The sequence below is a fragment of the Protomyctophum parallelum genome (genome assembly GCF_964188405.1).
Source record: "Protomyctophum parallelum genome assembly, chromosome: 10".
In the NCBI taxonomy this organism is placed as follows: Eukaryota; Metazoa; Chordata; class Actinopteri; order Myctophiformes; family Myctophidae; genus Protomyctophum; species Protomyctophum parallelum.
The window spans coordinates 12,991,505-13,014,299 of NC_139704.1; the positions used below are offsets into that span (position 1 = coordinate 12,991,505).

A 22,795-nucleotide genomic window follows, 5' to 3' on the forward strand; every position below is an offset into this window, starting at 1 on the left:
TCCGGGACCCCTAGGGGGGAGTCAGAGTTGCTACAGGGGGCCACCAAATATTTGTGTGATAGTGTCCTTTTCTTGTTTTACATTAACTTGAACCCTAGCATCTCTATTATGAGGAGAATTTTAACCAAACATAGCATATCTACAAGCTCGGCTATTAGGGGAAAAGAGTAGACCAAGTACAGACAGACTGAAAGGTCAAGTGTTGATTGTTAAGTGGTTAAATGTCTGAAAATAGGAATCCAACATACACTGAAGCCTGAAGGGAGTGCTGTCAAACAAGTCTGTGAAGCTATATAAGATCTATGAAACGGTTTATTCTGCAACACAATTTTCTACTATATCTAGTGTGTCCTTGCATCATCTCTCAGCTAAGGGGTCCGTGGCCTAAAATAGCATTGAAGACCCCTGTTTTATGTTGTTTTTCTCCATGTCCATGAATGTTGAACCATGGCACACCACCACAATGCCTTGTCGTTGTTTACGGTCTCATCCATTGAGCAACTTAAGAGTTTTAATCCTTATTGCTCTTTGTGTGTGGAATTGCCTGTATCATAAATACTGTAAATTCATCTTTATTTCTAATTAATTTGTAACAGTGTTTACTTTGCATTCTTCCTTTTTGGGAGATTTTGATGGATTTAGTGCACTTTATTAATAAAATTTACATAGTCTTGTGAAAAAACCATATATTTAACACTTAGGCTAAAATTGTCACTCAGGTGTTGTAAAAATCTTTGTACGCTTCAATGTTGTACTGTTTCACAGATGCCTTCACTCAATTCCACCCATTTGTGTACAAAGCCCAGATACATACTGTATTTTCAATCTTACAATTGGATCCTTGACAGAAAAGATACTGCAGTGTTATGTCTGTTAAATATTTTATTTCAATTTTCATTATTAGTTAACAATGTATATAACTAAAGGTGTACATGATTGTACATTTGATGTTTCAGTTGAAAATGTGTTGGATGGTAGTCTGATATAATAAAAACAATGAACATTACTTCTTCAGCATGCAGTGTCAATTCTTCCACAGTGACCTTTAAACATTTAAAAACATGAACGGAATTAATCTTAAGACTCATAGCAAGTCCACACTTTAGCAGTGGTTTTCTCACACAAGGACCCCAAAAGATGTGTTAAACTAAAATAGGGTTAAAGTAGTAGCTAAAACTGGACCCTGATCCCCTGGTTGGGGCTTGAGCACTTTGAGAACCACTGCTTTACTGTAGTCATTGTGGGTAATATTGTGATTGCCTGATCTCTATACGGCATTCTAGCTGATGTTGGATAGAGCATCTTACATTGGGGATAGCGACTTGTCAAACATTGCGCAGCTGTCTGGGCACTATAGGCTGGTAATCCAGCGTGTCACAGGCTCGAGTCCCCCGATGACCTTTGCTCTCTCCCCATTTCCTGTCAGACTGTAAAACTATCTTAAAAAAAGGGTTATTCACTATGAACTCAGATTTAGAACACTGACCATATACATATAGATTAGAGAAAGGAATAGATAGTTTTATAAAGTCTTCATTTGAGTGTATTAAGTGGTTTCGCCCATCAAAGAAAACAATCATGGTGGAATAAAAACCGTGATCTTGGGATACATCAATAATTTTACGGTAGGCTATGTTTCAAAAGTAGCAACATAATGTGAGCTTGTAGATAAGCTATTTTCAAATAGGCCTATAGCTGATGTTATACTAGTAGTGAAACCAAAAAAATCTATTTAGTCAAACTAATTTTACATATTCGAATCAAATACCAACTGCAATACCAACAGAATAGACACTGGTTTTTTGTTTGATTCGATTTAAGTTTTTCCTCAATGCCACCCCCACCCCACTGAACAGGTCAGATGGTGAGTCACGCTTTGATTAGGCTAATTAGAGTATTAATGTAAGGTATTTTATTAATAGGCTACTTTAGTAAGTTATGATAATGCTTAAAAATAGGTGTCTGGACTCTGCCCTGAGTGTGTGTGTGTGTGTGTGTGTGTGTGTGTGTGTGTGTGTGTGTGTGTGTGTGTGTGTGTGTGTGTGTGTGTGTGTGTGTGTGTGTGTGTGTGTGTGCCTGCAAATTGATTCACTCAATTGTCCTGCATTGTGTAAAATAATGCACACTGAATGTCAACAATGCATCTCATTGTGTCAATGTGTGATTTTGGTTTAAAAGTTTATACGCCCCAAAAACCCAGACCCCAGGCCAGAAGTTCTCATGCAGTTCTCCTGAATTGATACCAGCCTACCTGTACGTATAGTGTAGGCTAATAACAAAATAGACTGTGAGTAGTAGGCTATTACAATATTATTATTGACTTCCATTAGCTTCTGCTTTGTCTAGTTTGAGGTTATCCATGAGCTTGATGGTGTTTTCGCCATTCTCGACATTCCTCAGGAGGGTCTCAAGTCTGCGCTTGATCCTCTTCTGGTCTTCCATGGCACAGCTGATCACCACGACCTGGAACTTCTGATCGATGGGAACAGGAGGTGCGTCTGTTACGCAGGCAGCGTGCAGGGCCATGAGACGCTGTTTGCCGGCATCCATGTCGTCCAACAACTTGCCCACGATGTCGTTGATTATCGACGTGGCCTTGAGCAGGGCGTCCTCTTGTTGGGAATTTCTGATTGTTCCTACTGACACTTCCACGGTCATTGTTCTGCCCATCAGGCGGTTTGCAGTTATAGTTAACTCTTCTCTCTCTCCTGTAGGATCGAAGAGAATTAAACATAGTTATATGGACGGACAGTTGTGTTGATTACCCGTCCATTTATATTAAACACACAGGTTGGTTAAAACACTGAAAGCAAAATAGAGAAGCCAAATATTGACTGTATAGCCTACCAGGACAGATGTTGCGCATTTCTTGACTGTTCTGTGCAGATTGGATCGTTTCCATGATGGACTCCCTTTCCTGCTCAAGAGCCGCAGCGGTTTCGCGTAACATCTCCACCCTATGAAACATAGGCTATAGCCGTTTACTCAACTCAACCATGGAAATACCCGGTACGCGCGTTCACTTGAGTTCAACTATTATTGCCTAATAGCATAGTACAATTGTATGTTTTTAGTTTTACCATAGCGTGATATGCCCAATTGCCCATGAGATGCCAATGTCAAAAGATTACATAGCATTTTCTACTGATTGGCATATTTGTAGCCAGTAGCCTATTTGAGTGTATTGTGCTGGCTGTTTAAATGACCAGCAGCAGATTGCTAAAGACAGAAACATGTGGTGGAGTCAGATTATGACACATGACATGGTCGATGGCCGTAAAGTAACCGGCCTACTACTTTTACATACCTCATTTCCAACTGATCCAAAGTTTCGAGAAGTCGTCCGGAACGATCCGCCATGGACATTGTTCTGCTGAATTTGCCATGGTGTGAGGCTTCGTTCATCTTTGCCTGAATCTTTGCCTGCGCCATGATTAAGGTTTTACGATATATAACGGTACAGGTCGGAGAGTAGCGGTCCAAACGCGAACTGGTTCCTGTAGTGTGTAGACTACAAACTGTCCCACAGGCTGCTGCAGTAAAAGTAGTAACTGTCTGTACACGGCAGCGCCCCAGAGAAAACACTTCCAAACATGGGCTGGGACTTCCCTCATAAAACTTTCATGAGCACCTTCTTATAGCATTCCTTACATGGTTGATTTGGGGACAGTATTTTTTTGTGGCTTTCACCTTTATTTTATTTTTTATTGTTTTATGGAGGGAAAGACAGTAGTAGGCTGGCAGGAAATGGGGAGAGAGAGGGGGGGGGGGGATTTTAATGTGTATTAAAATGTCATTTTTACTGAGCTTATCAACATTAAATAATACATTAAACCAGTATTAAAGTAAAAAACGACAAAGAAGCACTAAAGAAAAGGGGGAAGGGGAAACACATTTGGAAAACCAAGTAACTAAACTCAAATATGAAGTGTGTCTCTAGGCTGAAGCTACAAATCTGTCTGGAAGTTGGACGGTTAATTATTGTAAGGATTAAGTACAGTAGGTATGGGAAGATGGTAAGTATAGGCACTAGTTAGATGGGAGTCAAAGGGCACTAGTTAGATGGGAGATGTTACATTCCATGATCTCATCATGGGACCCATGGGGAGACTATGCCACACCTCATTAAGTCATCATGAGTCACTATAGCCTACAATTCAGTTTGGGATTCCAGATGTGAACATTACAATAGACTAGACTCAGCAATCACAAATACCATAGTCTCGAATATAAGACAACTCTGATTATAAGACTCATTTATTTGTGAAAAAAATAACATTGAATGTCAAATAGTCTAGTCCTGATTATAATACGACCCTGTTTTTTAGGATATTTCCATTGGAGAAAAATAAAGATTGTCTTATATTCAGGTCAATAAGGTAATAAGATGTTTTTTTTCCAATCTCTGAAATATAGTCATGGGGGCAAGCTGCCACATGTGTAAATCAGATCAAACCATGAAAAACGTTAAATCACAACAGGAGAGTTGTGGGTCATTTCATGAGCAACTGTATTTCTGATAAGGTGATTTGAGTAAATAGGCGTAATAATAGCTCAGATTTATATAGCGCTTTTCTAAGTACCCAAAGACAAAAGGAACAGAACCAACCACTGAGTTACTACTAATAAGGACTCAAAATATATTATTTAGGGAAAAAAAACTTTATTACATTATTTGAACACGAATTACTGAATGTGTGATTCGCTTTAAAAACAAAGAGATCAATTTTCTAATGTACTTCTTCCTTAGAACTCCAAAACACTTCTTTTGAGAGCTTCCTCCAACTCTGAGAAGATAAAAAAGGTTATGATTATGAGGTTAGTGTTTCATAACAACATTTATCAAAGTCAAGCCATCAAGCATCCAAATAGCTGTTCGTTCAGACCATATGCATTTTACAAATTAAAAAATTGGTGTGGAATGTAACAATGTATATACCACCATCAACTGAGGATAGGTTGTAAATGCTAGAGAACTTTTTCTTTTTTCCAAGATCATAATGTCCCAAACAATGAAAAGCAACTAGTTTGGAAACAGTTTTGATAATGAGAATATATGCCAAGACTAAAACCTCACCCCAAATGAACACTTCAAGGAGTATCTGAAAAAGAAATGTATTACAGCAGAGAAACTTGTTTTTCTTGCTTAGGGGAGAAACCATTTAAAGAGACTTATTGCTTCAGTTTATTTTTAATGGCATCCATTCTTAATGGTAATCGAATTGATGTTAGGATTAAACTGGTGAGACCAAATTCCTCTGCTTTGCAACTCTGGAAGCAGTCATACAAAATAAGTGTAGCACTTTGTTCATTCCTCCTCTCATTCTGTTGCTCACAGACCTGCAGATTCCTTTTCTTCTTTTTGACTTAGAGCCAAAGCTTGCTTCATCTCTTCATCAGATTCATCTGCAAGAAAGTATCATCTTTAAAAAATACACGATACACTTGACTACACTGAGAAATCTCTGCAAAGCAGCTAGGGACGTGTATGATCATTTTACTGTTAAGGACCACTTTTCAACCTATCTTTGTATCTTTCCTCACTAATATACATGACAAAATGTCACAACTTTTTTCTACTCAGTCTGTGTCTCATAGGAGCGCTGTGGGCAGTTCAGAAACCTGTCCACCAGTGACATCATCGTTAGGCAGATGTTTTAAAAACATTTTACAAAAATGTTTCGATTTATTATCGTAAGAATTTTCAGGACTAGAAAGCCTGCAGTTTCTATTAGCTTGGATTCCCCATCGATGATGTCACTGGTGGACGGGTTTCTGAACTGCCCACAGCCCTCCTATGAGACAGACTGAGTAGGACATTTTATTTTGACTGGGGACCTATTAAATGAAGATAGGTTGAAAAGTGGTCCTTTATCTGTTAACATTATTTTTTTTTCTTTAATTGACTCTTAGTTTAGCCCATCCTGTTACTTTGGAGTCACATGCTGCCTGGGTATTGACTACTATAACATACCTTCATCGGCATCACCATCTTTGCTGGGATTATCCACATTGAAAAACTTTGCCAATTGATCAGCAATCCCTGCAACAGTATGATGAAATAATGGCATAAAGTTATTCTGCATGCAAAGAATATGGAGAATTAAGTAACAATTCAAAATACACTTTCCATCATTGCCTGGTTTAATCTCATCAGCATTCAGTATTTTGACAGCAGTGGATTGTGCCGCCTTCTTCTTGCTCCCAGATGTATCACAGCATGGTGCCAGCAGACAATGCTTGGAGTGGTGGTGTTCATGGAAGCTTGGAATATCCATAAAACTCTCCCGGCAAGATGTACACTCCACATCAAAGGTCTTCTCCAGCTTCAGGGCAGTGTGTTTAGTGTGAACATGAGTTTTAATCTGTGCAAAAGAGGACACAGAAACACCACATGGAGAACAAACATATTGACATTTTCCCTCAGTGGCCATGTTCCTCATGCATTGTGTATAGATAGCCTTCCTTTCTTCTTTGTTTTTTTCTGTTCCCATGCATGGGCACAAGTTTTCAGACTGCCTGTCGTTTTCAGCAGCTGCAGGCCTGCTAACTTCAACATCTTCCATGTGGTAATAGTCCTTACTATGAAGGTTCACATAGTGCTCCAAGAACTCTCCTTCAGATTGAAATTGCATGCTGTCACAGAGGCCGCAGAAGTAGAATATCTTCATCTGCCCACCATGCTCGTTCTTGCAGTGCCTGCTTATAGTAGACTCCTTGAAGAACTTCTGTGTGCAGTGGCCACAGACAAACCTCTGGAAATTGTGACTGCTCATGTCGCTGCAATGTTTATGGACGTCTGCTTCGGAATCAAAGATGTCCTCACACATCCTGCACATCCATTTCTCATCTGCGTTTGAGGTAGGGATCCCAGCTGTTGAAGGCGCCTCTGTGAGTTCGGATTGAGTACCCAGAACGAGTCCCGCTCCAGTAGATGGCTTGGCATCAATGACAGGCTGCCTCTGCGCTTTGACAGGCTGCCTCTGCGCTTCTCTTTCGGTTATGTAGGTGTGACCTCTGTGAACTGTTGACACATGCAGCAGGATGTCTTCGTACCGTGGCATGTCCACTTTGCACCGACGGCAATGGTAGAAATAGTTGGAGAGATGAGCCCCTCCATGGAAACGACTCAAATGGAGATGGGTAATTGCACTTTCACTCATGAGTTTGTCACAAACGCCACATTGATGGAAAATCTGGTTGATTGCCAGGAGATGCTTACAGGCTATGTCCTCTTCAGGGAACTGCTGACCACACTCACAGAACCAGGCTAGTGTCAGGTTGCTGCCTCTACTGGAGCTGCCATTCATAGTGGTGCAATGCCTCTGCCGCTTGGCCGGACTTCCTTCAGAATCATTCCTCCTGCCTTTTTTCTGATGTACTGGGTCAAGGCCTGGAGACAATCCAACCTCCCTTCTCTCTTTTGCTTTCTTGGCGAGTTGAATTTCACTCAACCTGCTGTAATTAAGAATTGCTCTGTCCATACTTTGGTTGACCTCTGTCTTGTGCTGGGTCGATTCATTGTGCCTCTCGATTTCACCTTCGGTGAAAAATATCTTGCAGCAGAGAAAGCACTGTCCTCGCACTTGAAGCCGTTTCATTATCTGCACCACGGTTTTATCTGCTACAGCAATGGCACAGCCCTGATTGCAAGACACACTAAAAAAAGAGAAATCACCATTATTATAAGAGTCAATCGAAAATATCCAGTTTTAAGTGGTTGATATCAGACATGGTCACGGCATGTGTATAATAGTATATCACAAAAAGGTCTTACTTAAAGTGGGCTTGAGCTGCCTGATGTGAGGTTAGTATTTTTCGGCAAATGGTACATCGAAGACTGAAAGGTACATCCTTGCACAAGGCAATCATTCGATTTTTAGCATAGCGTGGAATGGGAACAGGCTGCGCCCTTTCTTTGGATGCTTAAAAAAATGAAGGGGAGGGAAAAAAAAGTTATTTTACAACAAACAGTAGTCTTACTCTTAACCCTGCTTTTGTTTTGCAGCCTGTACCAATCCTCAAAAAAACTACAACCCACATTGTAAATGGTGCCCTGTGCAGTCTAAATGGCAGTTCAAAGTCATTTTACAGAATAATAGTTTTTGAAAAGCCAGTATATTTGCTATGCCCATTTGGTCAATTGGGAAGTCTGAGGTTGACACAAGGAGGAACACAGTTTTACATGCATCCGTCATACAGTATGTACATCTAGAATCTAGATGTTCTCACCCTTCATAGTTATTGAATCAGTGAAGTGACCTTTGGCCGACATGTGTTGAAGGCACTCATCCCTGAGGTTGAAGAGGAGGTAGCAAGTAGGACATGCAAAGCACACAACCGTCTGATAGGCCTGAGCGAACGTGTGGCCCTCAGCATTGGACGAGGAGATCTAGTATTCAATGTGAAAATAAGTCAAATTGAATGTTAATTTCCCCTCATATTACAAATACAAAATACAGTCAATATAATTTCCAAATAAGTTGCAATATGGTCCAGATAGATATTATAAAAAGCTCTTAAAATGGACATTGATAAGCCATTTAATGCCTTTTGTTAGAAATTGGGAGCCAACCTTGGATTGAACATGGACTCTCCATGCTTCCTTAGTTGTGAAATGTAGGCCACAAGTAACACAGGCAAAGAGCTCTGAGGGACTTCCTTTAAGATGGATAGTTGGATCACAAGGAGAGTGATCGAATCTACAAAATGTAAAAGTTATGCAAATTGGTGTTAACAAGTAACATTTAACCACCTCAGCATCATTATGGTGGGGAAGGCTTTAACCGTTTAGCAAAACATAGAATGTCAAGCTCACATGTCGTTGATTCGATTTGACGTCATACAGGAAAAACACATTACATCATGTTCATCTGAGAAACATCAAGGATACAAAGTACAAACATGGCAACAAATGTATACAGGCAGACAGGAGCTACACTACCTACAGCATAGATACATAGAATCGACACCTTTTGAGCTTGTTGATCTGCCATTTTCAGCCTTCCCCAAAATAACTGAACACAAAAATACACTAGTATAAAGGGAATCCTGAGAGACTCAACCATATGGGGTTTAAACCCCAGGGGGGTCCAGGAGGGAAAATCAAATCTAAAATATCGGAGTTGGAACCTGAGACCATGACCAGCCCCATTTACCCGCTGAGAGCTGTTCATGAGGTGGACAGCCGCTGCCCCCGCCGGCGGGGGATTGGGGCTTAAGAGGTTTTAAGTGGTTAATTACACAACATTACAGTAGTACATCAGAAAAGGTACAGAAAAGTAGTACCTTTTTAAGTGACCTTCGAGGAGAGGCCCATTGTCATAAACTCGACAACAGTTGACCACTGGACAGGTTTGTTTGGTTAATAAACTATTTCGTTGGGGAAAAGCACGGCTGAATCCTCTACCAGCACCAGTATTGATCACGCCAGGTCTAACACCTGAGTAAAGAGAATGGTACGGATTATGTTAAGCCATTTCACTGTTAACACGTTGTTGTACTTTTGCTCTGCAGAGTCAAAAACCTACCTGGCATGCTTAACCACATGTCCACACAGCGCTTTGCCTCAGTATTGCCTCTAATAGCAGCCAATTCCCCCTGTCCATGAGCCCTTTGGGAGATTTGTTTAGCCTAAAAGAAGAAAAAAGGTAAAGACCAATATTAGCTGTAATCTAAACTAATTCTATCCCTAGTCTTCATTAAAAACCTAGTCTATTAAAAATTGTTTAAAAACTTGCCACAAATGTTTCTAAAATATATTTTGTAATGGACTGATAATACTGGTTCTGACCAGCAGGTGGCAATGGTCCTGCTAGTGTTATCAACTTAAAACAACATGCACAAAAGAACAGGACTGAACTGCATATATTTTTTTGTATTAGCACTTTAAAACGTGGCAGACTGGTGTGGTGTCAGAAACAGATTCTATGAAGTTATGTGTCAAAGTCAAAGTCGTACGATTTGTCACAGTTCAGCAGCCTTGTCAACCTACTGATGCCATCACACTGATTACAACAACAGCCAACTAAATTACAGCAGATTTGCCTAGCAAAAAACTGGTCAGTGACACTTTGTTTTAGTCAAGCGACATATTGCAGTTTTTTTGTTGAAGCATACATTAGTTATTCTTTTGGGTCAACTTACCTTGAAAGCTCGACATTTATTTGCTCTTGCCTGTTTTTCTTGTGCAACTTGCCGTGCAAGTCTGTCCAAAGTAGATACAACATGCGCTTTTTGGCGATCAATCTCATCCTCCATCTACATGAAAAGAGACAACATTTAGGAAACTCTTGAATCATCTAGTAGTTAGAAACTAGCAGACATCAAGTTTAGGCTATTTGTTTATTGCATTTTCTTTCAGTCATGCACCGTTTCTGCCAAGGTTGAACTCTCCTCCTCACTATCACTCATTACTTCAATGAAATCCAGTACTGGTGGTCTGACAGGGCCCTCCTGAAATTACATGATGTCACTAACATTATTACTGTATATACACCATGCCTCGTCATTTTGCCTTTATCAATTTACTTAGAACCAACTGCATTTTCACAGCAAACATTTTGACTGATAAATAGGCTAAAGGTGAAAATGACATTATTTGTGCATGTTAGCAGTTTGTTTGACAGTTAGAAGTATTATTCGCCTCTGGGCAACGTACTCTTTATTTGAAACTATTGTTTACAAATGTGCTAATTTTGATTACAGGTGCCCATCAATTGATTCATTGATATTTTTCTTCTTGAGAGATAGTGTGTTGGGAACTGAAAATTCCAGCATGGCTGAGCATTGAGCACACATTACTTGATAACAGTCAGAAACACTAATAACTCTTGCTGTCTAAAATAAGCAATTGCTTTTGATGTGACTCATCACGTCTATTGATTAGTTCAACCTTTGAGTTTATTTACTGTGAAGACTGCCGAGTGACCTACACAACACTTACGGATACAAACTCCACGTCTCCTTCCACCTCATCTTCATCCACTTTAACAGGAGAGGACATTGTCTTATCTGAGAGAAAAAAATGAAATCACACAATTCAAGCAGTGTTTGACTCAAACCAACAACATTTTAGCCAGGCAAGCAGATTCGTTGAGATTGATCTTTATGCTATTGGGAATAACTTGGTGTGTAAATCAATCATTTATCAACCGATATGGGGAGGGTAGATTAGGCTATATATTCACCAGCCCTGGCAATCCAACTAGCCCCACAAGTCAGAACCCAATGGACCCAGCCCAGGGGGTTCCGAGAGGGGCTAGCAATCCAACCAGTAACGTCCATGGACCATGCTGCAGTAGACTATCGCTAACAGATTGTACCTATCTAACGTAAACACACGGGTACAACAACTACATACCCCCGCCCCCCCCCCCAAAAAAACCCGATACGTTTCCTCAGTCCCTACGCTCATTCTGTAGCTCATTCTGTAGCTCTCGAGCAACAGAATGAGCGTAGGGAGAGGGCACATATGGGGCTAGGGTACAAACTAGCATGTTTGCTAGTGAAAGAGTGCCTTTTAGTGAATGCATTGCTTAATGAGTGTGTCATGCTAGTAATGAAACCTGCAAACTAACAGCATGAAGTCTCGATTACATACCTCCCTTGTTTTGTTTTGTTTTGTTTTGTTGAATTTGTTTGGGAATTCTCTTTCTTTTAGCTGCAGCTACAACACGAAGAAGCGCGCGCTGTGCTGAACTGCTGATAGATTTACTGTATTCCACTAACTCCGCCCATGCACATTGCACACCCGCTTGATTTGTGTTCCATCGTACTACTGTGTCGCACGCCGAAAAAAGCCGATCTACACGTCTTGCACATCGGTGATTTTCGGAGAGCAACGCGGTCGTACCGTACGGCGAAATATATATTCGGCTTTCTTTGTCGCGCTGTGACTGAGCCGCGACAATGAGCCTGCTGTGAGTGATACCTGCATGATACGGGGCCCGGGGGAGTTGAAATAATAAGCATAGGCCTACTATACATATTTTTCCCAAATTCAACACTATTTTAAAATGTAATAGTGATGCAATCTGTGCTTTAGTTTAGACTATGAGAGTTAATAGGCCTACATTCAAAATTCATAAAGGATGCTAAAATCTTGATAACCCAAGAAAGCCTGCTGCCTACTGTATATGCCTATATAGGCTACATTGGGGTCCTGTGTGATTCAATTAATCGAGAAAGGCCAATCAAACTTGCCAACTCAAAGCTGATTAGAATTTAATTCATACATTTCATCATTTTAACCATAGGCTACAGGATTTATAATAAGAGGATAAAGGTCATCACAGGTCATCTGTGTTTTTATTTTGAATATTGTAATGTCAATAAGTAGCCTATACTCAGACTATATCGTTTATTATTTAATGTGATTTTGAGTGTTTGATTGTTCTGGCCAAATTATAGACCCCCAACCCTGGCACCCTCCCATGGACTGCATTAGAAAATGGCAATGCATCAGAATCAGATTTTTATAGCCTATGTAAAAAAAAAAGAAAGAAAGAAAGAAAGAAAGAATAGACTAAATGCTGTGTTTCTTTATGATCGGGCAGTTTCATTGAAACTGTTTCAGCAGGGGTTTTTATGTCATTGACTCATAATTCTGTGCTGTCAGGTATATGGTAGGCCTATAGAAAAATATCTTTTGCCTTAAATTAAATTGTCATATAGGCCTGTACACATGAGAACATTTCTCATGTGTACAGGCCTATATGACAGAGAAATATATTAATGCGGTGATATTGAAACCAATTAATCATTCTACATTTTATATTGATAGCCTATATACAGTGACTAAACAGTGATTAAACTAGGCCTTGGATGGCTGATATTGATGATTGGGAGTGGGGATCCCTTGCAGACCCCCCCCCCCCCCCAGGATCCCTGGCTGGGGGTCCCGGACCTCATTTTGAAACCCAGTGAGCTAAATGCAGCCCATGCAGGCTGTATAGGCTATATACTCTGCAGCGTGGTACTGCGATGCTATTTTGCTGACTCCCTCTGTATCCCCTGAAGGAAATAAATAATTAAATACAACTTGCTCCTTTGCTGAGTCATGGATTGTATCCTATAGTGGCATATTGGACCGGCTATAGTTTAACCGCTACATGATTTAGTCTGCAATGCAATGATCCGAGTGTGTCAGTTCGTGTCCAAAGCAACAACAAAAAAAGCTTATTGTAATCATTAAGCGTTTGGCGATATGAGGGCAGGAGCGGAGACAGCTGCCATAGCTACAGGATCTGCCCTACATGATGATTGCTGCGGCGTTTTTGGTCTTGCTGAGACCGTACAGCATTCAATGTGTTCTGTTATTGTTGCTCCTTTTGCTCGGGACTATTGCAACAATTCTATTTTTCTGTTGTTGGCATCGCAAGCTTCGCAATGGGAAGCATCCAATGAAGTCGGTGCTCTCCGGACGCTCTAGGAGCCGCGGTGAGTAGCCTAGCCGCATCTTCCATCAACGTGGACGCAACATTACAGCTTTTGAATATGGACTGTGACCCAATTTCCAAATGATGATGATGTGTAGCATCTAGAAAAGATGTATTTTTATTTTTCATTTTAGTGAGGTTATGTATAGCCTAAATCATCATACGAATTGTCTGTTTATTGGCTGATGATGCATAGGTAGGCTATAATGTTGACTATTATATAACTATCAATATAAGGTTAGGCCATAATCCCCAAATGTGAAATGTGGCATTTGGCTCTTTATATAACAGACTTGGTGAATGACATGCCATTTTAACATATTTTGTCTGTCCTGACAGTTGGCCTACGAGCGCATCATTTCCGATCAGAGGTATGGTATAACTTTTTTCTTGCATGTTTGTCGGCTATAGCCAGAGCTCACATAAATCACGGCTAATAGCCTAATACAAATGAGTTGCAATGCCTAAATTATAAGCGTTTTTGTTTAGCAAGGCTTCAGGCTTTTTCTTTTCACTTTAATCAATGAAGGGAGTTATATATTACTGTGCGCATTGCGCATGTGTTATCAATGGGTGATTGTGCAGTTTTTGTGTTCACAAATTATATTTAAACCCTCTGTCGTTATGAAATAGTAATACAGAATTAAAACAAATCTTATAATGTGCTGCCCCCATTAAAATTGTATATCCTTCTGTAATGAATTATGTTTGTTAGACAGCGCCATATCTCGGACAGCCCATGAGTCATTTCTAAAATCAACTTGCTTATAACTGCGTCAAACACAAGGTTTCAGTAGTTTCATTTCCGGTTTTCCATTTCCATTTCCTTCACAATAAAATTACTCAATTTGCCACTTTCAGAACATAAATAGTCACAAATGTATAAACACGGGCCATAACAAAATGTAGGATTCATGGGGAAATATATGGTGCATGGGTTGAAGATTTGGCAAGGCAACAAGGAAACAGGGTTTATTGTATATAGGCTTAAAGTTCATGCTCTCACTATGGGTTGCCCACTGCATCCATCCATAACACAAGTTTTTAAACAGTTTTACAAATAATAAGACTGTCCCAAGTAAGCCATGCACCTAGTAACAAGAAGTCAATGGTGTTCGTGGCCTGGTGGTTCTCTTTGGTGCTGCATGGGGAGGGCCAGAAATGCCTGAAGATGTGCCCAAAGTTAATCATCATGGTCCCTGGAGTCCTCTCTGCTTGGCTAGAAACGTTCCCAGCTTTGAGGATTTGGTGTATGGTTCTTACTGTCCACAGCTATCTGGAGGGACACATTTCATCTCCCCAGTCACCGTTCTAATTTGTTTCCTTGTCTGTCACCAAACCAGGTGCAGGGAGTTATGGGTATAATTTAGGTTCCCTGGTTGGACCAAGGAGAGAGAAGCTTATATGAACAAGGGCTTGGCACAATGGTGCCATTTAGGTTGAAGTTTAAGTATATCCCTTGAGTTTTTCCAATACGACCAAGACTACATGTGTTCAGTGGGAGGGAATTGGTGGCCTCACTGTGCCACCCCTCTATTAATGGTGACAATGGCTGGGGAGAGGCATCATGGGGATGGACACACCACAGGTCCTGGTTCTCCACATTGTTAGCAGCAAGCCGGGCGGCGGTGGCCCCTTAGCTGCGATATTGCTTTCCCATGTGATCAGTGGAGGAATAGTGGAAATGCCTACTGCGATTCCTCCTCGCCGGTCATGTCATCCTCCACCCACTCAGCTTGTCTTATAGGTGTGTATGTGTGGGTATACATAATTGGTCCCACACTGTTTTGCTTCTTGTAGGAAGTTAATTGTAGGTATAGCATGACTCTCCTTAGCCCAAACATTTAGACTCTCGTAGAGGGTTTTTTCGATTCTGACGAATCTCTCTACGAGAGTCTAAACGATTTTGCCTCAAAATCACTCTTACCTTGTACAAATGCAAAATCTATAAGCTGCTTTTAATTTTGCCCCACTTGTTTGTGAGGTGTTCGTCACCATATTAAACACCGAAACCGCTTACTTTTCAATAAAAAAGGTATTTTAATCCACTCTGTCCATACTCTGTCTCGGAATCAGGCGGCCATCTTGGTTTTCTCACCATTGTAAATGCGCAAGAGAACCCTGGCCGCTAGGGGCGCGGCCAATGTTCTGTTGCGCATTTACCACATTTACAATGGAGGATTCCGAGACAGAGTGGATTTAAATACCTTTTTTATTGAGAAATAAGCGGTTTCGGTGTTTAATATGGTGACGAACACCTCACAAACAAGTGGGGCAAAAGCAGCTTGATTTTGCATTTGTACAAGCTAAGAGTGATTTTGAGGCACAAACGTTGCTCTTTGCGACCTTATGGGGTGGTAAATCGTTTAGACTCTCGTAGAGAGATTCGTCAGAATCGGGAAAAAAAGAGAGTCTAAGGCCCTTATTTATCAATGCGGTGTTGGGTGTACACCGGGTGTACACCGGGTGTACACCGGGTGTACACCGAAATTTGTGTGTACACCGCGTTGATAAATAAGGGCCTAAATGTTTGGGCTAGACTCTCCTCATCCTTGCTGGATGTCTAAACAAATGTGGTGTTTGTTTAACCATGACCTTGTTTTCCAGGGCTTCAGACATAGTCCGCGCCACGCCAGAAGGAGCGCACGCTCTCGGATTGTAGAGGAAAAGCCAAATCTGGTTGAAGTTCCTGAAAGTGACCCAGATTCATCATCGTCAGTTCGGAAACGCAAAGTAAAGAAGAGAGTGCTTCCAGAATTTTATCAGTCGGTACAAGTCACCCCCACACGCAAACCTGTAGGTATTCCCTCATCTGTCAGTGTCACAGCTGGCCAATAATAGACTAGACATATATGCCACCATATAGATTTGACTTATAATTGTAATTGTTTAATGTGTGAAGCAGCTCAAATTTCATGCAGACTTGCTTAGAAGCACCCATTTTTTTTAGGTTGTCAAGAATAACTCACTTCACTGAAACGGTATAGCATCAGCAGGTGGTTAAAAGAGCAATGTGCAATGCCACAACACTGCAGTTTGGAATGTTTGCAATAGTTTCATGTGATGCACTATTCTTTTTGGCATAACATTGGGTGTCAGTCCGAATGTAAAATGCTACATATTAATTATTAATTATTTTAATCTGTTTTAGAAACCACACATTTTGTTGTTTCCAGAAAAAAAGAAAGAAAACCAGCTTAACTATCATTAGTTAGTTAATTAGTTAGTTATAGAACTAGAGTTTTTACATGAGTATTCAAGTGTTGTTTTGAGAGACTAGGACCTTTTCCCACATATTATGTAGATTTAGGTCAGGACATGCACCTCATGGTTTGAATATTTAGAAATGTGTTTCTATATGGTCGGGTTGTATTAATTAACTTTACAAATCTTGAAGTGTGCAAAGAGCAAGTCAGTTTTATTTTAAGCGTTTCATCATATTATCATAATTCATTGTCATCTCTCCAAAATGAGTAGATTACATCCATACTGTCAAATAATCCATAAGGTTAATCTTCTCTCCACACAGAAGTCTAGCAACCCTAGACTTATCTAGACTTTATGATGACAAGAAATCCATTGTTTTGTTCCCTATAAAAGGACATGTTCATATTCATAAACGAGGAATTAACTTTCCAGGACCATGGGAAACTGAGAAACTATACTGCTTTGTAAGTTGTACCAAACTTGTACCAAATTAAACCTGCATTATACAGGTATACACTACCCCTTCCCACTCCCTCAGGTTGTGTCAACACATTGCAGTGGCGTGTTATGTTGAGTTGCTCAATCTCAAATGTATCAAGGTGCAGCAGACGATGATGACAGCTGACTCATTTCCTCAAGGATAAGACTATTGTCTGCAACATTTTAAATAAGACTCTCAACCTGACAAAACATCACAGAGCAACAATAATACAACAAACATCCAGCAGCCCTGTATAGGATTAAAGGTGTTGTAAGTTCATATTTCATTTGAATTTGAGCTCTCCAGCTCTATCCAGTATTATAACTAGCCTACATTTCCAGGTGGGTAACAAATGTCATCCAATCAGAACAGAGAACCTCACAAAGATATTTTATCAGCTTGTTTTCCATTTCCAGTTTTGTATGCTTGTTCATTTGTTTCATCACTTTCAATTTGTTTTCCCATATTCTGTATGAATTCTCTCTTGCTCGATGGAATTGGTATCAGACCCGAAAATATGTATTTTCTGTTTTGCCAAGAGCTGGGGAGACAGGGATACATACATACCCCTGTTATACCAATGATCGTTATGGGAATACTGTACAGAGCTATTTAATAAATAAAAAAATCATTCACAGCACCATAATAGGCTAGGAATGTAGATTATTTATTTTGTATATTCATTTGAAACTGAGAGGTGTATATGTGAAAAAATGAAATTGAACTGATGATTTTACTGGCTTGTAAAACAAATGGCACAATCCAGGCAGACATTTTCCTGCCTTTGAGGTAGGTTTAACACGCACAACAAAACATCATCTCACATAGGGAGGGATGGCGCTGTAGTTGCTGAAGCAACTGCTGTTGCTGACTCTCTTCCTGGGCTGGAATATGACGCGCGCACACTCACATCCAGACTGCTCCCATCACTTGGTAACAGCAGGCTGCTATGCGCTCGGCTCATCTCTGCTCTGCTGTCTGAACTGACTCAGACTGACTGACTGACTGACATCATTCTGGTTCAGGGATGAACTCATGGTCATCGATCGCATCCCTTTCAAGGGCGTGGCGCTGATTTTAAGTGACATGCAGATGTTTGTTTGGGGGAAGCTAATGACAAGCTAATAAAGGACATTTCCCCATCCGACAGGTCTCAATGTACACAACGGTAAGTCTTGTTTTTCACCTGGCGGGGGAGCTAGATAGGCTGCGATTGATTTCCCATTGCATTTCGCTCAATTGCTTTATTGTTATCATGGATCGCTACGAGCTTGTGGTTTATGTCACGAAGCTCCCTTACAGCACCTGAACGGGCATATTCTGCTCATTAATTTGTAGCTACGATGGTGAGAAATGATTTCCTCTGACTACGTTGTATAATTTATCACAATTCATTTGTTTGCGAAACCAAAGACAAGCGTTGTTTTGTTTTGTTCCCCCCCTTCCATTGTCTGCCAGAGCTCCAGCTCAGGGAACCCTTCCCTTCACTGTTCCATGTCTTCATCGGCGGATTTCTCAGACGATGATGATTGTAGCGTTAAATCTGGAACTCTGTCGCCGGCACCCGGGGACACGTTGCCGTGGAACCTTCCGAGACACGAGCGCTCAAAGCGAAAGATCCAGGGAGGATCTGTGTTGGATCCGGCGGAGAGAGCCGTGCTCAGGATCGCAGGTGAGTGTTGAACCTCCCAGGGAGGTGAAATAGCACAGGCATGTAGGCTACGTGTTGTGTTGTGTTCTGTATGACCCGGAGCGGAGTCTAATCTGATTCTGAGCCATCTACCAAAAGACATATTCATATTCTGCTGGGTAATTGAGGTTTTCCCAGTTAGGATTTATATCAGTAATATATCAGTTGAATTAACAAGACTCCGTGGACTCTTAATTGTTGAATTGATCAGACGCTCCTATTAAGCTAAATGTAAATAAATAAATATTTAACAATTATTATTATTTTAATTTAAAAAAAAAATTGAATTATTGTAAAGTTTTGATACTTTCTGTTAGGCCTACAAGACGAAAATTACACAACCCATCAGATACACGTTGACACTGATGTGGCTGTGGCTGATTTGGCTAGCTGTCAATGTCAAACAAACGAATACATTCACTAAACGCTGTGATCTTTCTGGCACGTGTCACACGTGTGTGTCTACTTTGTGGTGTAAACATGGCATGCAACAGTGTGTCAGCTCAGTTGTTGCATTTTAGCACCAGACAGACATAACAGTCAGTGGACGTGTGGACTGGAGTGCACTAGTGGACTGGAGTCAGTGTGGGTTCTTCACGGGCGTAGCCTGGCAAGTGGCAAGCCTGCATATGTCTGAGGCTGAGCACCACGTCACGTGATGTCTTGAAATATGATTTTTGTGCACTGTCACACAATAAGAATGGTTGAAATAGAATAGCACAGGCATGTGTTCATTCATGCTGTGGAGTGAGTGAGTGACACAAATAAATACACATGGAATATCATGTTTTATTTATGTCCAATCCAGTCCAGTTAGGTTAGGGTTAGGCTATACAGTTGCGTCACTCCCCACCGGGCGTGGGAGCCAGAGAGAGAAGATGGGAATGCCCGGCTCTAGCTCGTCGTACGACGGCGTCGCTCCCTCAGATCTACAAGCTCACAACACGTGGCGGACGCGACGCGCCGAGAGCTTGTAGATCTGCTGGTATTTTCGGCGAGCGGCGCCGCCGTGCGACGAAGTATAAAATCAAGCCTGAGAGAAGTCTCTCTTTATTGGACGAGACTCGGTTAGGGAGGGTTTATAGGGGCGTCTCCTTTCAGAGGAACAACAGCGCCGAGCGACCATGCACTATCTTGGTGTCACAGTCACTCCCCGGCCAAGCCAAGCGCACACTGACTGACCGGGCCTCTGTGGACTGGACTGGTGCGTGTCCAGTTATATGGAGCCCCAGTAATGGCTCACAGCAGCGGTCACTCCACGCCACTGGCTTACATGATCGTAGACGAAAAGGAATATCTCCAAGCCTATGAGGATGTTCTGGAAAAATATAAAGGTAGGAGTAGGATAAAACACGTGTGTGTATTTAAGCCTGATTTCAAGCCGGGGCACAATAACGGTCTGTATTATTAAGCCCCTCTCTCTGGAAACGACCCTGTCTGGTCATATAGCTCTCTATCTGTCCTTATCTATAGGAAAGTCTAAATGTCTTTAGCATGACATCATATTTACTCTATTTGGTAGCTATAATTACAGTCAAACGCTACTTTAACAGTTGAATATGTACATGTTTACTTATTATTATTTGATTTGTCACATTTCGAAAAATTGAGCTTGGAATATATTTTGGAAACGGTTCAATCAATAGATCAACACGTGTGTTAAGACTGTATCATATTTTGCCTAAAGTGGTATATGGTTCAAATCAAGAAGATTCTGTCTGAATCTAGAACTTATTTAAACAGTCAATGGTCTGAGCATCCCGTTGTATTCAAACATATTATTCTATTAGTAGGCTATATCTTTAAGATTACCAAGTGATTATTAGTTCAGAAGAGTTGATGTCTCAATGTTTTAGCCTACTTGTTGTTGAACCAGTCTGTGTGGTGGGTGACATACTAATCTAAAGACACACAGGAGGATTTCTATTGGTCCAATGATTGGCAGTCAGCGCTGTAGAGTGTAGCACTGTAGATGATATGAGGTCACATACTGTTAGATTCTGTTCTTTCCATTCATCTCAATAGAGACAGGAAATCTCAGCATGGAAGTTCAGAATGTGTGTTACAGGAAGGCAATTCAAGGCATTCTCTCAGCTGCTGTCTGACATAATAGTACACACAGACATGCATCCCAGGACGCCTATCGTATATATTAACATTGTTGAACCTGATCGAAGCATGACAGCCATGATTTTTTAGCGTTCAGATTTCTTACTTTTCCCCTGTGTTTAAGAGAATAACGAAACAAAAAGATGTGTATGACCTGAATGACATGTTATATTGAGTGAGTGTGGAGGTCCTTCAGCTGTTCTGTATTACAGCCAACACAGGCAGTCAGCTGTGGCTGGGCTTAAGTGCTTCGAATGAATCATATGATGTAGCATGATTTGGAATCTGTGACTGTTGTCTTCAGGCCTTTGGCCTATGTAGACAATGAGCTGGCTTATCTTTGGTGCTTTCCACTGCTTTAAAAAAAAAAAAAAAGCTTAAATAATAACAATACACATTTTTACACAACATTTACTTAAATACTTAACTTGTGCTGTGTTTGTGCTGTGTTGCAAGTTTTCAGTAACCTGACGCTGCCAGATCCAAGAAGCTTGCTACACAAATTTGTTTCACAGCTTATTGGGATCTGGGATCGCGGAAGCAAATTCGATGACGGGGCTGTTCCTTTTTTTCAAGATACTTGGTAGATGATTGGATGGGACCGTCTGTCTATCACCGTGTGGGCGTGCAAACACAACCAATCATATTGACGTGTCTAGATAGCTTCACATCCGGTTACGCACATATCCCGCCCTTAGCTCACGCTGATTGGTCCGTTACCGAACGGATTTTTGTCAGCTCAACTCCCTGAGAGATCCCAGATGAAGGCTGTGTTGGGGAACATGGTTACCCAATACCGCCCTCATCTGGCAGCGTCAGGTTAAGTTTTCAGGTGTTGTATGTATGTTTTGTGGATTTGTGTGTATTTTTTTATTTTTTTTTAAGATATTTTTTTTGCGGCTTACGCCTTTTATTGATTTTTGAAGGGACAGACAGTAGGCTGACAGGAAACGGGAGAGAGATGGGGGGATGACATGCAGTAAAGGCCGTGTCGGGTTCGGGAGTCGAACCCGCGGCACACTGCGACTGGATTACCAGTCCGGTGCCCAGACCGTTACGCTACGGCCTGGGCCATTTGTGTGGATTTAACTGGATTACATCCTTTCCTATAAAGTGCATTTAATGTTGTTGCAGCATGCTCGGCAATCAACCAGCTTGCCTGATTGACAGGAGTTTCAACTTTAACCTGATTTTATTTTTTACTTTTGATTATATTGTTTGTATTGTTGTAGTCACAGTGCAGTACTTACATCTTGTTTTATATTAGTTCAGTTAACAAAGCTAGTTCTTATCTTGGCATTTTATTATCCACATTATTTAGGATACAATTATGTCCTTTTCCTATATCAAACTCTCATAAATGCGCTATTGAGCTGACAATAGTCAATAGATGACAATAATTCATAATTTAGTCCCCACTCCTTTGGAGTATTTACGATACGATACAACTTTATTGTCAGCTTTCACTGAAATTTGTTTTGCGTCCATGACGTCACCGTTCACAAGACATTGACACAATATATTGCAAGACCAAACGATAGACATTAAAGGACAAATCACAAAAACAGAAAAGAACTAGAACATATCCTCTGGTTTAACGATTTTGGCTTAAAAGCAGGACAGACTGATGAACAAAAGAGTTCTTTAGTCTGTTTTTCTCAAATTTAGGGACTAAACTGCCTCATGGAGGGAAACGGTTATTTGTCAGTGTTTTGGAAATGCAGTGAATGAGTCCGGGAGCAAAAGGCAAAATGCGCCTCGGGGGAAGCACCTGGGGAGTTGTTAGTGGTTGCTGTTAAGTGTATCTATTTTTATATATTTTTTATTGACCTTTATTTAATCATGGAAGAACATTGAGAGCAGTGTTTC

At 40.8% G+C, this 22,795-nt stretch overlaps 3 protein-coding genes across 15 annotated transcripts in view; 1 reads left to right on the top strand and 2 right to left on the bottom strand.

The window, feature by feature from the left end:
• Positions 1 to 864: 864 nt before the first annotated feature.
• On the bottom strand, positions 865 to 3,517 carry bag2 (BCL2 associated athanogene 2). The gene is made up of 3 exons (XM_083775704.1): positions 3,308 to 3,517; positions 2,848 to 2,957; positions 865 to 2,708 (listed from the first exon to the last, which is right to left on the bottom strand). Exons 1-3 carry the CDS (start codon positions 3,430 to 3,432, stop codon positions 2,314 to 2,316), a joined length of 630 nt encoding a protein of 209 aa, XP_083631830.1. The 5' UTR covers positions 3,433 to 3,517; the 3' UTR covers positions 865 to 2,313.
• A 1,195-nt stretch (positions 3,518 to 4,712) lies between these two features.
• On the bottom strand, positions 4,713 to 11,716 carry znf451 (zinc finger protein 451). 8 transcript variants are annotated; one of them, XM_083774334.1, is made up of 13 exons: positions 11,603 to 11,716; positions 10,946 to 11,008; positions 10,372 to 10,455; positions 10,147 to 10,260; positions 9,531 to 9,633; positions 9,289 to 9,442; positions 8,576 to 8,702; positions 8,233 to 8,392; positions 7,778 to 7,925; positions 6,140 to 7,659; positions 5,975 to 6,043; positions 5,341 to 5,406; positions 4,713 to 4,787 (listed from the first exon to the last, which is right to left on the bottom strand). In XM_083774334.1, the coding sequence occupies exons 2-13, from the start codon at positions 11,003 to 11,005 to the stop codon at positions 4,747 to 4,749; spliced, it is 2,646 nt and encodes an 881-aa protein (XP_083630460.1). In that variant the 5' UTR covers positions 11,006 to 11,008; positions 11,603 to 11,716; the 3' UTR covers positions 4,713 to 4,746. The 8 variants fall into 8 exon arrangements, with proteins under 8 accessions (XP_083630460.1, XP_083630459.1, XP_083630455.1 ...); XM_083774333.1 differs by having other exon boundaries at positions 5,975 to 6,042; positions 6,130 to 7,659; XM_083774329.1 differs by having other exon boundaries at positions 5,975 to 7,659; positions 10,417 to 10,455.
• A 1,540-nt stretch (positions 11,717 to 13,256) lies between these two features.
• Positions 13,257 to 22,795, top strand: part of LOC310865470 (dystonin-like) — a gene marked incomplete at its 5' end in the record, with an annotated part of 151,386 nt that continues 141,847 nt past the window's right edge. For 4 of the 6 annotated variants that reach the window (XM_083774599.1, XM_083774601.1, XM_083774602.1 and 1 more), the window contains one exon: positions 19,987 to 20,151. In XM_083774599.1, the coding sequence (XP_083630725.1) occupies positions 20,052 to 20,151 (100 nt within the window). Of the gene's footprint in view, positions 13,441 to 13,778; positions 13,811 to 16,046; positions 16,236 to 18,153; positions 18,296 to 18,585; positions 18,800 to 19,986; positions 20,152 to 22,795 lie in introns of those variants that run through there. The other 2 variants (XM_083774597.1, XM_083774598.1) reach the window with 2 other exon arrangements.

What these genes read in the sequence shown, in the direction of transcription:
- bag2 (XM_083775704.1), bottom strand. Translation starts at nt 3,432, where the DNA reads ATGGCGCAGGCAAAGATTCAGGCAAAGATGAACGAAGCCTCACACCAT. An exon ending in TTGGATCAGTTGGAAATGAG is followed by an intron (nt 2,958 to 3,307) that starts GTATGTAAAAGT and finishes TATGTTTCATAG; the next exon opens with GGTGGAGATGTTACGCGAAA. An exon ending in AATGCGCAACATCTGTCCTG is followed by an intron (nt 2,709 to 2,847) that starts GTAGGCTATACA and finishes TCGATCCTACAG; the next exon opens with GAGAGAGAGAAGAGTTAACT.
- znf451 (XM_083774327.1), bottom strand. Translation starts at nt 11,005, where the DNA reads ATGTCCTCTCCTGTTAAAGTGGATGAAGATGAGGTGGAAGGAGACGTG. An exon ending in CATGTGGTTAAGCATGCCAG is followed by an intron (nt 9,443 to 9,530) that starts GTAGGTTTTTGA and finishes CTCTTTACTCAG; the next exon opens with GTGTTAGACCTGGCGTGATC. An exon ending in AGAAGAAAAGGAATCTGCAG is followed by an intron (nt 4,788 to 5,340) that starts GTCTGTGAGCAA and finishes TTATCTTCTCAG; the next exon opens with AGTTGGAGGAAGCTCTCAAA.